Below are 13,747 nucleotides of genomic sequence, written 5' to 3' on the forward strand. Positions count from 1 at the left end.
GGACCAGTAAGATATGACAACAGGGACAGACAAACGGCCGAAGGTGGTATATATGAAGTATTATTATTGGTATATATTAAAGTATTCAAACAGTGATTCATTCGAAAGGCCGATCTTATATCAGACATATTTGGAGTCATGTGAAGAATTAGACATGATATTGATATGAATGTTTGTGCAACATCGGTGAAACTGAAAATCAGAACTTATACTTGCACTTGTGTGATTGCATATAACCATAACAGTATCATCATATACTTTGTTTGGTGAACACGAGATATGTCAGTGATAAATGTTACAGTTCAAATGTATATATTAAAGCTACAAAATACTGTTGTGGTATGTACATAACTGGTTGGAAACAGCTACCTTATGTCAACGATGAATGTGAAATGTTTTAATCATCGCTAGCCTGAGTATGTGTCAATTACTGGTACATTATTTAACATGTTAACAACCAGCTAAATTAGAATTGAAACTGAGTCGAGTTGACTATTACGATGGCACTTGTTTCGAATTATAATTAAGTAATTCTATTGTAGCTGTTGGTGGTTTTGGTCTTATCATACGCTGTCAACACCTCCAAACTAGAAGCACATTAAACCTGATATAACTCCTGGTAAACGTCTTGCATTGCTTTCAGACACAGTACAGACCTTGAGGGGAGACACGGCATCCAGTGTTTAGGCATTCATCTTTCAGTATTAGCAATGAATATATCTTCATCTTCCATAAACCGTGGTTTGCTGAAATATGCATCAATAAAGCCTACCCTTTCATTTTCAAGGTCAGTGACACCATCATGTCAACAACTAGTGTTAGTTTAACAGTTAATCATCTCATCATTCCCATCAATGGCAATCACATCTTCATGTTGACATGTACATACTGTCATAATCATTCATCAGTATATATCTCATGTCCATCTTTAATCTGTGTTACTATATGATAAACATTCAACTCAATGTTGGTATTCATACCCCACATCCAGTGATGTATCCAAATGAAGTACTGCCACCAACAATTATTTTTCTCATGCTTGCAACGTTAATTACAATTTCAAGTGAAATTTTAATTAATATTTGCTCGTTTAGTAGACAAAACCGGACACAAGGTCATGCTGATATATGTTTTAACGAGTTGGTGTCCTTTTGAGGCATATTGATAAAAAAGTCTGTCTTGCCAATATGTGTTCAAAGAAGGCATGAGCAATGCTCAGCGATTTTGTAAAGTTCTTTTAAGAAATGTGAATTCAGGCACGTACGATATTGTTAGCTAGAATGCAAAAGTCAGACAGTGTCGATTTTGAATAGCTGGTTCAGTTTAGCAATTCTTGCTTTTAGGCATGATATGTTAAGAGTCAAAATAGGTTGGGTGCATGAATTGTACAGTTTAATATTGTGTTAATCTAAACGAAAGTACTATCGTAAAACTTCTCGAATGAAAATAAAAGACAGTAAGTGTTCGAGTTCCTGGCACCCTAGCCGCTGTGCTCTCACCCATGGCAGTACGATCATGCTACTCTAGTACCCTAATGTACCGATCTTGGGCTGCAGTGGTAACTCGAGGTCTGCCTGTACGAGGACGGTCACTTGTTCTATCTGATTTAAAATTTGGTTGCGACGAGCTGCAAGCCATGAGAACTTACTCAGACTAACATTCAGACGGCTGGCAACAGAAGATTGGTAATCTCCAGTATGTATTCTTTCAATGGCGATGTAGGGTCAAGGCGTGGCGTAGTGATTTGACCTTGAAACGCCTTCAAAATGAAAGTCATTTGCTGAAAGTAATCTGGATTTTTATTGCGAGACGGCGAATTGTTGCACAATTTAAAATGGAAGGTGATTTCTGTTGAGTTGTTGTGATGCCTTTCTAATTTTTGTAAGAAAATCAAAATCAACATTTGCAGGTTTGAACACAATAGGTATTTAACAGATTTTTAGAAATACAAATCGTATATGCGTTTCTTTTTTTTTTTTCATAGCATATTATAGTTTGAAAAGCTACTTCCTGGCATATTACGTAAAATTCGAAATGTTCTCATAGGCAACATTTCATCAATGATCAGCAACGCCGTATGTCATATTAATGCTGTCGAATGTATTGATAGTGTATGTACAGCTTCAACCTTTAAACATCACGGATGATTTTGTTTCTGCAATTAACTTATGGTACTTTGAATAGATGTCATATGGCAATGCTAAAATATGGCATTGCTAAAGTGGATTATTAAACTGTGATTGTCTTTTGATAGACTATATCCTGTAATAATATATATACACACACTACTACACATAATTCCTGTGTGTTTTCTGAATAGTATATAATGTTACACACACACATATATGTTTTGTTACTCTCTCTCTCTCTCTCTCTCTCTCTCTCTCTCTATATATATATATATATATATATATATATATGTGTGTGTGTGTGTAACATCATATACTGTTCATAACACACACAGGCATTATCTGTATTAGTGTGTGTATATATATATTATTACCGGATATAGTCTCTCTCTCTCTCTATACACACACACACACACACACATTTGTGTGTGTGTGTGTGTGTGTAACATTATATGCTGTTCATAACACAAACAGGCTTTATCTGTATTAGTGTGTTTATATATATTATTACCGGATATAGTCTCTCTCTCTCTATATATATATACACACACACACACACACACACACACATTTGTGTGTGTGTGTCTAACATTATATGCTGTTCATAACACAAACAGGCTTTGTCTGTAGTAGTATGTGTATTACGACATTAGTATAGTCAGTGGTAGTATTGTTAGAATAAAGGTTAAAAATATCTTATTTTTCGGTTGTGATTATTTTGGTACGTTAAATATACATAAATATACATAGAATCATTAATGATCATTTATACATACAATTTTAAAACATGCACTAGCATGACGATGCACTATTGTACGAAATTGTTTTGAATGTAAAACATGGGTAATACTGGTAATGCAAAGGCGTAGGAGTTCATTAATATTACATGTTGTTTTGTGTCACAACTTTATAAAATTGCACTATTTAACAAAGCAGGCAAACTATTTGTTAACTCAGCATTCGCTTGACATTTATGTTTACAAACAGGGGAAATGCCATATGACCTACTTTCACGTTTCAGCCAATGAGAATGTGACAAACTCACAGGCCAAACAATAGCAACGCCTCATTTTGGTGTGGTGTAATACGCAGAGACGATGTTGTAACATTTCAATAATCGCAGAAAAATATTCTTGAAATTTCGGGGGATATATATATATGTAAATAAACACATATTATGTCCTTGAAGAATATTAGAAAAAGTATACATCTTGAATTGTGTCAACATGACAATACTGTTGTAACCATGTATCTTTACTACATTTGTCATTAACTCGTGTAACTTTGATTTGTATGCATAGATATTGCTGCAGTCGTTATCATCGTTTGACATCGTGAACAGCTGTTGGTACATATTATCCCTAAACAATAACATTTGTGTAACAGCAGTTTTCATATATATGTGTTGATGTTTAGAATTTGGTATCCTAAGTATATGTCTTTCGTGGGAACCGCCTCTGGGTCTGCCCCTGAACATTGTGATAGGTTTATGCATTAGGAATTTAAATTGTTTTTACTTATCACTGTTTCAGTTATTCACAAATATTTACCAAATCTTAGTACATATTCAGGGTGGATTTTTAATGAATGCAGACTAGCTATGTATCGACGGAATGCATTTTCGCTGGAAAAATTAATCACACTCACAGGGACACACACTAACACACAGACTAACACACAGACTAACACACAGACTAACACACACGCTTTTACTTCATATGCATTTCATACCATCCGTGGTCATATATGTGTCCATAGATAAACAATAAATCACACAAGACAGGTCTTATATCTTTTATATTATTGTAATGTCCAAATGACGACATATATTTGTCACTATTAAATGTTTTTAAGTAAGTTGCCATAAGTAAGTACATGTCTCTGGACTATGATATCGCTGAACCTGAATGAGATAATACGCTTATTTTCATTGATGTGACGTATATCGGTCATATATACACATATACACTTGGCAGACGAGTAGTGGTCGGAGTTTATGCGCATGCGCCTTAACGTGCTCCATCTGGGTAAAACCCACCCCGATATTGCGTATTAGGTCTAGACAAAACGTACTTGCCACAATGACATCTTGTCACTCTTGTGCTACCGTCCACCGAGTTAACAGCTTCGCCTTTGACACCCTCCGCATGCTGGCTGACACAGCGTGCGTGACCATCATCAGTTGTTCTGCGTCTTCTTGGATCAAGTTTGAAAACGGATAGAATTCAACATGGCTGGTTACCTTTCTTTCCTTGGTTCTGTTTCTGTTCTGTTTATTTGCTTAATTGCCGAATCGATCTGTAAGCCGAGTTGTGGAAAGGAGTTTTACCTTGATGCCGCCACGGGGAATTGTGACCACTGTAGCGACATCTGTCAACACGTCATGATCCAAAAGACCGTTGACATGTGTCATGAGAGGTGTCCAGGTCAGTCTGACATTTCGTTGTATATATACGTGAACAAACTAGGACAGTGTCTGATGTTTGTATTTTCTACAAGTGTTGGTGTCAGTAGCATATATTTCTCACTTACAGATTGTTAAATGGGTGTAAATCACTATCATTGCATAAGATTCTTCACACCGACTGTTATGACTTTATGAGTGACGCATTAATTATGCTGTTTGACTTACAGTTAGAATACTGCGCCATGGGACACATATTAAGAACTATATACTGTATACGGACTTTTCGAAGTGGACTTTCAAATATCATCATGAAAGTCACATATTTTCCATTTTGAAGGTAAATGTGTTAAACTAGGTTACAGATACGTGACATAATATTTTTATGAATGTTGTCATTTTATCTTCAGGTTACCTCGAGGCTGTCAGAGGGGAACCGTGTCTACCCACACAGTACTATGACGACGTAGTGAGGCGGTGCGAGGACTGTGAGTCATTGTGTCGACACGCCCAGAAGACAGGCCAACAAGAACAGTGCAACCGACATTGCCCCGGTAAATAATTCACGCGTCCCTCTGCAATAGTTGTGCTCTTACAGGTGGAAGGACAAAGTTATTTTTTAGCCAATATTGATAACAGATTCTTCAAATGAAGTCTGCGATTAAGAAAATGAGTGAGCACGACAAAGTGTGTCTGAAGTCGAGAATATGTTTTTCCGTGTCTTGAAGCATTGTTTTGAGTCATATACTTAATATATCGAGATATTTAACAGACGAAATGAAACGTGTATATTATGTTGTGGTCGTGCATTTCATTACAGAGTGGACCACAGCAACCGTGTATGGTATTGGTGCTGCTACTGTCGCATCCTCAAATGGATCAAGAAAAGAGGAAAGGCATACTTCAATGGGCATTAAACGTAAGAGTCACTGTTATTACAGTATCTAGATCTCCTCAACCGATCGGTAACTGCTTTGCTTAATAGCTTTTGACTATAGAAGTAGTTAAACTGCTGACTGTGGATGTTGTTCAAACGGATGACTGCGCTAGCAAGGGGACAACGTGGCATATGTTTCTGATAATCCTTGGGCTTAAGATTTGTGTATTTTCAATTTCAGGTAATATACCCCTGATTGTCCTTGGAAGTGTTACTGGGGTAGTTATTGTTGTAATTCTGGCATTTGTGGCCTTCAAGACAAAACGTGAGGTGTGCAGACGAATCGGCCGGAGACTGACCAAAGCAAAATGCACCAAGAGTGGCACACAAGAGTGTGGGCAGGCACAGGAAGAAATGCAGAGATTAAGTAAGGAAAACTGTTTCTAAAGCCCTTATCAAGAACATAACCATCACCAAACATCGAACGTTTCTTAGACAACGAAACTAACTACACACGAGATTGTATTGTTCATAGGGTTATCAGGGATATTTTGTCCTTTATGTAACATGGTCCCATGTTGTAATGTCCTACATTTTAAGTTAAAGGATAGTTTTGGATCTCTGTTATAACTAGTCATTCTAAAGTTCTTTGGTGACAGATTTTTCAGAATAAACTTAAAATAATTTACTGTTTCAGTCACGATATGGCCGAAGCATTGCCTGGTTTTCTCTCACTCACTTACTATGTAACAGAAGAACATGGGGTAGAAAGGACACCTGGACTTAACACCAGTTTTGAAAACACACCCAAAAACTGCCCACACGTGTTATTTCATAATAGTAATAATATATTTTCATATTGAAAGTATCTCTCTACTTACCCTCATTTTATATTTCTACAATGTTATGACATTTATACTATGTATTCTGTAGGTGTTCCTGAGACAGAAAGATCACCACCTTCTGCGCCTGTCCTAAGCACGTAGTTCCTGCACTTGTCCTCTACTTTCAACGAATTTCAAATGTGGATGAGCTGGTCAAGAAACTGGAAATTGATGTCAGTGAGCACACTGATGACAATGGTATAGGGGATACAAGGTTCTTCACCAGCTTGGCTGTGGTGCAGAAGCATGCCTAATATGAGGACTGGCAAAAAGGTAATAAATCTCGATACAGGACTAGCTGGGGTCCAAGACTATCCAAAATCGAAATATTTCCAGTACTCTGGAGAACATCTGTGTTCAAAGGCTTCGAAATGGGTGGGGGAAAACGGCGACAAGAAGGATCATCTAGGTGGGTTTACCATCTGGTTTCTCTGGTACCATGGTGAACCATGCACAATAACTGCGAAAGTCTTCAAAGCGAGGGCAGTCAAACGATGTAAAGGTTCATGGCTTATCCCTAGTGACAGTGCAGAATCATTGTACTTTTGACACGATGGGTGGGACAAACGGTCTAAAATACCATGCATAATCATATATTAACATTACATTCCCTGTTAATGAGGGATTGATGTGTTTTATATAATTTGCAATTATACGGCATATGGTTGACTTGAAGAAATATTGGCGTTGACTTGTTCAGCAGTCACTATTGAAGAAATATTGACGTTGACTTGTTCAGCAGTCACTATTGAAGTTGAGACAGTCACTGAAGTTATAGGTTATTGGAATATTCCACTTCTCTGGAGCAGTTTTTTCAGTGTTTTTAGAATAAAATGTATCTGTCATTATTTGTCCTGCTTGTCTTTGTTTGGTGGTCTGGCTCTCTAACTTGGTTTACACAACTGCGTAGATCGAGGCTCATGCTCTTGATCACTTGAGACTTGATTATTTACAGACCGCCGCGATATAGTTGGAATATTGCTAAAATGTAAACTAAAAGCACACACCTACCCTAAATGTCTGACAACAGAGGCACAATTATCAAATGTAATGATTTTACAACACAACATGCACAGGTACAGATGGTAACAGAAACTGTGAAGAGTACAAAACAGCCCACAGACTCCATCCCTCTAGGTCGATCATGGCCTCAGATTACATCCGAAACAAAAGCAAATTCTGACTACCTTAAGTAGATAATCCATGGCAGATTACATATTGTCCATATTGTATTTCGGTTCTTTTTCCAATCATATAGAAGGTACCTGGAAACTTATATACTGACTTTGGGGTATAGGCATGCAAGATATTTCGGTGTAATTCATGTTTGACATCATCACTACAAAAGAACCATGACAAATTCACTTAAGCACTCTTGGAAATGGAAAATGTCTATTTGTCTATTACTCCATTAAAATAGGTAGTTTTTAACAAATACAGAACATAAGCCTAATTTTCCTAACTAGTCTTTTTAATTTTGATCACCATCCTCCCAATCACTTTCAATAAAGGTTCAAAATCAGTTTGAACCTTTGGAGATGGAGGTAAAGCTTCAATACCTAACCATGGGAGACAATCCAATGTACGATCTCCCATTGAGCCTCCATGACCTGCTCACATAATACTGTACAGTGGAAGTGTAGAAGACTAATGAACAATTGTAATGATTTACAGTTACTGATCCAAGATTTGAAACCATCGGCATTGTTTTTACAGGAAACCTTCCTTAAAAACACAAATCAATTTGATGTAAGACAGTATAGTTCATATAACTATTTTTCCCCTCCACGGCCAAGAGCTACTGGAGGTTCCTCTATTTTGGTGAGACATAGTGTTATACATAGTCATGTTCCCTTAAATACTTGTCTTCAAGCTGTTGCTGTCAGATTGACACTCAACATTGTTTTCACATTGTGCTCATCGTATGTACCACCATCTTCTATTCTTCACCAAACCGACCTTCAGACACTCTATGACCAGCTCCCCAAGCCATGCATCATTATGGGTGATCTAAAAGGTCACAATCCACTTTTTGGCAGTTCTGATACGAGCAGAAATGGCAAGATGCTAGAAGATTTTATTTCTAACAACGATCTGTGCATCTTCAATAATAATTTGACAATATACATACATCCTGGTACAGGCACATATTCTTGTCTAGATTTATCTCTAACTGACACAAGTCAGTTAAATGAATTTCAATGGTCAGTCCACAGTGACCGATGTGGCAGTGATCATTTTCCGACCATTCTCCAGCTGACGTTCCTCCATCATCAAGATGGAACTTCACCAAAGCTAACTGGCCTTTGTTCAAGTCATCTTGTACGAACAGATTAAATCCTGGTCGTTTTATTGATGTTTCCGATTCAGTGCAATTATTCTCTGATGAATTATTCAAAATAGCCTCCTGACTCCTCTGCAGTTCCACATATTCGTAAACCATGCTTCACTGATGAATGTAAACAGGCTAGGAAGTGTAGGAAAAAAGCAGAAAAGTATTTTCGCTGACTCCCTACCGTACATAATCTCAGTAAAGTGAAAATTTCAAATACGAAGGCTAGACGTGCTTTTAAACAAGATAAGCGTCAGTCTTGGCGCAATTATGTTTCAAAAATCAATTCACGCACGCGTATGTCTAAGGTGTGAAACACGATACAAAGAATAAAGGCAAAGGTTCTAAATCTACTGTTCATCATCTAAAGGATGGTGATCATTTCTTAACTAATAAAAGTGACATTGCCTATAAACTAGGTGAAACACTCGCGAAACATTCATCTTCATCCAATTACGTTCCTGACTTCCAAAAACACCAGGAACAACAGGAGAAGAAAAGACTAAATTTTAACTCGGGCAATGGTGAAGACTATAACGAATTATTTTCGTTACATGAGCTCCATACTGCCCTTGAAAAAGCTCATGATACAGCAACAGGGACTGATGATATTCATTATCAGCTCCTCAAGCATTTGCCCGAATCTTGTCTGGAAACTCTACTAAATATATTTGATAAAATATGGATCACAGGGAACTTTCCAAGTTCGTGGCGTAATGCCATTGTAGTCCACATACCAAAGTCTGGCCGGGATCATACTGATCCGTCTAATTACAGACCGATCTCTTTAACGAGTTGTGTTTGTAAAACCATGGAACGAATGGTAAACAATAGACTTATTTGGTATCTTGAAACCAATAACCTTATAACAAATATTCAATGTGGTTTCAGGAAAAATCGTAGTACCATTGATCATTTGGTACGTTTAGAATCCCTTGCTAAAATTACTTTAGTAAATAAACAACATGCTGTATCAATTTCCTCTGATCTTGAGAAAGCTTATGATACGGCATGGGAGCATGGCATTTTGAAGGATCTGCATGATTTTGGCTTGAGAGGGCCTCCTTTTAAAACACAATTCTTACAAGACAGGCAATTTCAAGTCCGAGTGGGTTCAATCCTGAGGTGGGGTGGGTGGGATACATATTATAAAGGTGCGTTTCTAAGCATAGATAGCATAACAACTGGTGACACCAGAATGAACTCCCGACAGCTAATCACAGAAAGAGGTGCTGCTGTTATGCTATAATATTGTAACCATAGGGACTAGTTGTCCTACTAAATTCTTCTCAGAATTTCAGAGACGAGATGTATAGCAGAGGTCACATGTTTAGGTAAAAGGTCACGTCCTGTTGCTGAGCTGCCAGTTGAGTTGTAATATGCTATGATTAAAATATCCGTGTTGTAGATTACTCCGCCAGGCCCCCGAAAGAGAGAGAATTACGACTGAATAAAGAGGTAAACCGTTCTTCTGTTTATTTAATCATTAGCCACGTAGAGACGTTGTAGTGTTTGCTATGGACCCTATTTAAATCGGATTCTCCGAATTATCTTTCGGAACCGATATCTTAGACAAGACTCAACATATAAATTAATTTTAATACATTTGTAATGAGCTTTGTATCGTCAGTTAGAAACTTTGGTGATGTCTAACAAGGACAAACATTCCCTACTATGTCATTGACCGATATGCAAATGAGAATGTAATAGTACGCATAAACAGATGGGACTATTTGTTTATGGGGCGTGTGTTGACCTGTTTCGGCCTGCCTTCCGTGTCATTTATTAATAATGATCACACAGTTACATGGTGGTTTCGTTCCTACACATTTCATTATAACATGAGAAATGTGCAGCCATACTGTGTGCCTTTTTGTAACAGATTATTTTATTTGCAGTAGAATTACCATTACATATTTTTAAAGAAGTGCACATTTGGGTTATGTTTAGTGTATGTATATGCATATATCTGTTCTGTTTATCATAATAAGGGTAGGGAGAAATAATACACAAATACGTGAAGAAAAATGAAAATATACTGCGGGAATTAAATAAGGAAACATCACTTCCTGGCAGGTGTTTGACTGAATTTTCTCAGATTTCCTCTATTCAAGCGCTATTCAAAACTGGTGATGAAAACTTGAAAATATTAAAGGAACACTTGAATTTCCCTGTGTTTGTGTGTTTGTTTCTCTCAGTATATATGGCAGAAAATTAGTAACCATATATACGTCGGCATGTAATGATTGGAAGAGTACATTGCACATCTTGCCTTCAACAGTATATAAACAGAATCATGTTCATTCACTATTGACACAGTAGATTGGTCGAGTGGTTGGTTGTTTAAAGCCACAGTCAGCAATATCCCAGCTATATGAACCCGTGAAGGTCCCATTTGAATGTGTGCTTGTCGTAAGAGGCGACTAACGGGATCGGGTGGTCAGGCTCGGTGACTTGGTTGACAGATGTCATCGGTTCCCAAGCCGGTAGATCGATGGTCGTGGTGTTGATGACTGCACTGTCCGGTCCAGCATCGATTATTTACCGCCGCCATATAGTTGGTACATGGCTGAGAGCGGTGTAAAACTTACTCACTAACTCACTGCAGATTATAAGGCGGCGTTCTGTAAAAATCGAGTCTGGACCAGACAATCCAGTGATAAACAGTACAACCATCGATCTACGCAATTGCGATGACGTGTGTCAGCCAGGTAAGCCTGTCTGACATGCCATTTCTTCAATATATCTATGTTACCAAACATAGATGTGAAATGTTATTATCCACCAAATTATCATTTTGTTTCGGCACAATACAGATCGCACAACCACTTGGAACTACATGGGTAGCTGCTCGACGGATTTCTACTGGGAATCGACCTCTGGCACATGTCAGCCTTGCAATGAACTCTGCCACCAAGCGGAGGTCAGAGGGACAGTCTCACGCTGCAGAAGCTTATGTCCAGGTAACATGGACATCATGTGTTGACATATACACTTACATGACTTGTGCAGCAACATGATTCAAAATAACTATCGGTGGACGTTTTGATTACGGTCTGTCCGCTGACATCTATTCAATTCAGCCGATAGTACAGCGAAAATATATTTGAAATTTGAAGGACATTTAATAACAGTAATTCGTTTTAATGATTTGATCTCATTTAATACGATATTGGAACATTATTAAAGCTGTTGTAATACTCTGTGTATTTTAGTATCGCGACCGGAGGCTACGACAGAAACACTCACTGATGAGTCTACAACCCTACCACTAGACCGTATATCAGACGATATCTCAAGCAATGGACACTGTAAGTTTGCAATGTGGGATCAAGTAAGCATAATACGAAAAGTAGTTAGTGTGTTGTCTCAGTACAAACGCACTGGATATCACTAGCATTGTCTCAAAATAATTGTCACAGTGACACAAATTATTGGTTGCACGTCAGGGAACTGATGAGCAGTCCATTGTCACAAAATGTCTATCCCTGTGGGAATGCCTGTTATGATTGTTGGTGGCCAGACTAAAAATCATTCACTCATGGCATCAATCACTGGACTGTTTACAAGCCGCTTCGAGGTAGCTGGAGTGCTACGTTAAGTGAAACACCAACCATCACATTACCTGATTTATATGTAATTTGAGTAAATGAATGCAACAAACTCGAAAATAAATGAACATTAAATCCGCTATGAACAAATAAATCTGAATCCCCATAACGTTAGTTACTTCCAACTTTGTGGATAAAACAAACATCAGATAGATAGATCTGAAATCTAGCACTAGCACTACTTATCAATTGCATTAATTTAGCTAATTTTAGAAATGGCAACAGATAGTTTGAATTTATGTAAGGGGTCCTGCTGTGCTTTAATACTCATGAAACGAATAAATACAAATGTATTTTTTCAGATTGGTATTCTGCGGCAGAATATGCTGTCATTCTACTTGCTGCTGGCATCGTCTTGATTACTCTTGTTTCCTTGACAATTCTACTGAGGAAAGAAATTCAGTCGCTCCTTTCCAAAAATAAATCTGCGACCAATCTGAGAAAGCCCCGTTCAGTTACGTCTCAATCAATGTGCGCAGTATGCTGACTTAAGTCTCAAACAATGTCCTCAGTATGAAATTATAACGGAGAAATATGTTCTCAAATGTTCAACCATAAACAAATACCCATATGCATATGTGTAATACTTGTATATAGGAATATACATGCATTGCTTCATATTGAATCTCAGCTCCTGATGAGTTTCCAAAACATCTCGCGTATCATTTGAATAAATTCTGCATATCGTTTTAGATGAATGCAATGTGATAATGAAATAAATTTAATATGTACGTTGCATTTCGCTTGTGAAGAATAAAAAAATAATAATGTCATTTTGCGTTGCGTTTTGCGATTCAATGAACATTCGCTGAGCAGTATGGAGAGTTAATTGCATATAGTATACATACTTGCTGGGACCATGTATTCCACTGAACATGTGCATTGGTTTAATCTTTGAGATGGTCAGTGAGTTTCCAACGAGTTTACTACATAACACACAACCCAATCAGTTGATATTTGAAGTAGCAATGAATGGCCTAGACCGATAACTACAGTCTGTAGACCTGGTCCTGGGATATTGTAAGCACTATCGGTCTCAAGTATATATAGATTACCACTCGAGTGTGTTTTTGGGATGGTTTATATTCTGCATTAGGAATAAACACTATGTATTTAGGTCCCCAAGGCTCTCTAAATACAATGTTTATTTTGGGATGGTTAATACCCTGCACTGGGAATAAGCATTGCATACATAGTGTTTATTCCTAATGAAGGATATTAACCATCCCAAAACACACGAGTGTGATAACCTATTTATCATACAATGTCATTCTTTCATTAATGTTTTTTTTGAAAATGTGGTTTCTTTTGCCACAGATCATGAAACTCAGCTTATTGAGGTGTGCACGCAAATCAATGACTTCAGACATATGTGCGTAGTAATACGTGACGTCACATAGTTGTGTGATAAAGAATGTGCTCTTTACCTCCCGTTAACAGGAAATTACATAAGATTAGAGCGCGAAATGTTGGGTATTCCCATTCACGTCACGTGACTATATGCTCTTGG

General features: G+C 37.6%; 1 protein-coding gene across 2 annotated transcripts; it reads left to right on the forward strand.

The window, feature by feature from the left end:
- Positions 1 to 4,135: 4,135 nt before the first annotated feature.
- LOC137285136 (uncharacterized) lies at positions 4,136 to 13,010 on the forward strand. Of its 2 annotated transcripts, XR_010956950.1 has the most exons (9): positions 4,141 to 4,555; positions 4,944 to 5,087; positions 5,354 to 5,452; positions 5,652 to 5,837; positions 6,344 to 6,567; positions 10,035 to 10,084; positions 11,443 to 11,589; positions 11,842 to 11,937; positions 12,540 to 13,010. XR_010956950.1 is itself a non-coding variant. In XM_067817364.1 (5 exons), the coding sequence occupies exons 1-5, from the start codon at positions 4,360 to 4,362 to the stop codon at positions 6,394 to 6,396; spliced, it is 678 nt and encodes a 225-aa protein (XP_067673465.1). In that variant the 5' UTR covers positions 4,136 to 4,359; the 3' UTR covers positions 6,397 to 7,139. The 2 variants fall into 2 exon arrangements, 1 of the variants encoding a protein (XP_067673465.1); XM_067817364.1 differs by lacking the exons at positions 10,035 to 10,084; positions 11,443 to 11,589; positions 11,842 to 11,937; positions 12,540 to 13,010 and having other exon boundaries at positions 4,136 to 4,555; positions 6,344 to 7,139.
- The last annotated feature ends 737 nt before the right edge of the window (positions 13,011 to 13,747 follow it).

This window comes from Haliotis asinina, chromosome 5 (assembly GCF_037392515.1).
Source record: "Haliotis asinina isolate JCU_RB_2024 chromosome 5, JCU_Hal_asi_v2, whole genome shotgun sequence".
In the NCBI taxonomy this organism is placed as follows: Eukaryota; Metazoa; Mollusca; class Gastropoda; order Lepetellida; family Haliotidae; genus Haliotis; species Haliotis asinina.

What these genes read in the sequence shown, in the direction of transcription:
- LOC137285136 (XM_067817364.1), top strand. Translation starts at nt 4,360, where the DNA reads ATGGCTGGTTACCTTTCTTTCCTTGGTTCTGTTTCTGTTCTGTTTATT. An exon ending in GTGTCATGAGAGGTGTCCAG is followed by an intron (nt 4,556 to 4,943) that starts GTCAGTCTGACA and finishes TTTTATCTTCAG; the next exon opens with GTTACCTCGAGGCTGTCAGA. An exon ending in GGAAGAAATGCAGAGATTAA is followed by an intron (nt 5,838 to 6,343) that starts GTAAGGAAAACT and finishes TGTATTCTGTAG; the next exon opens with GTGTTCCTGAGACAGAAAGA.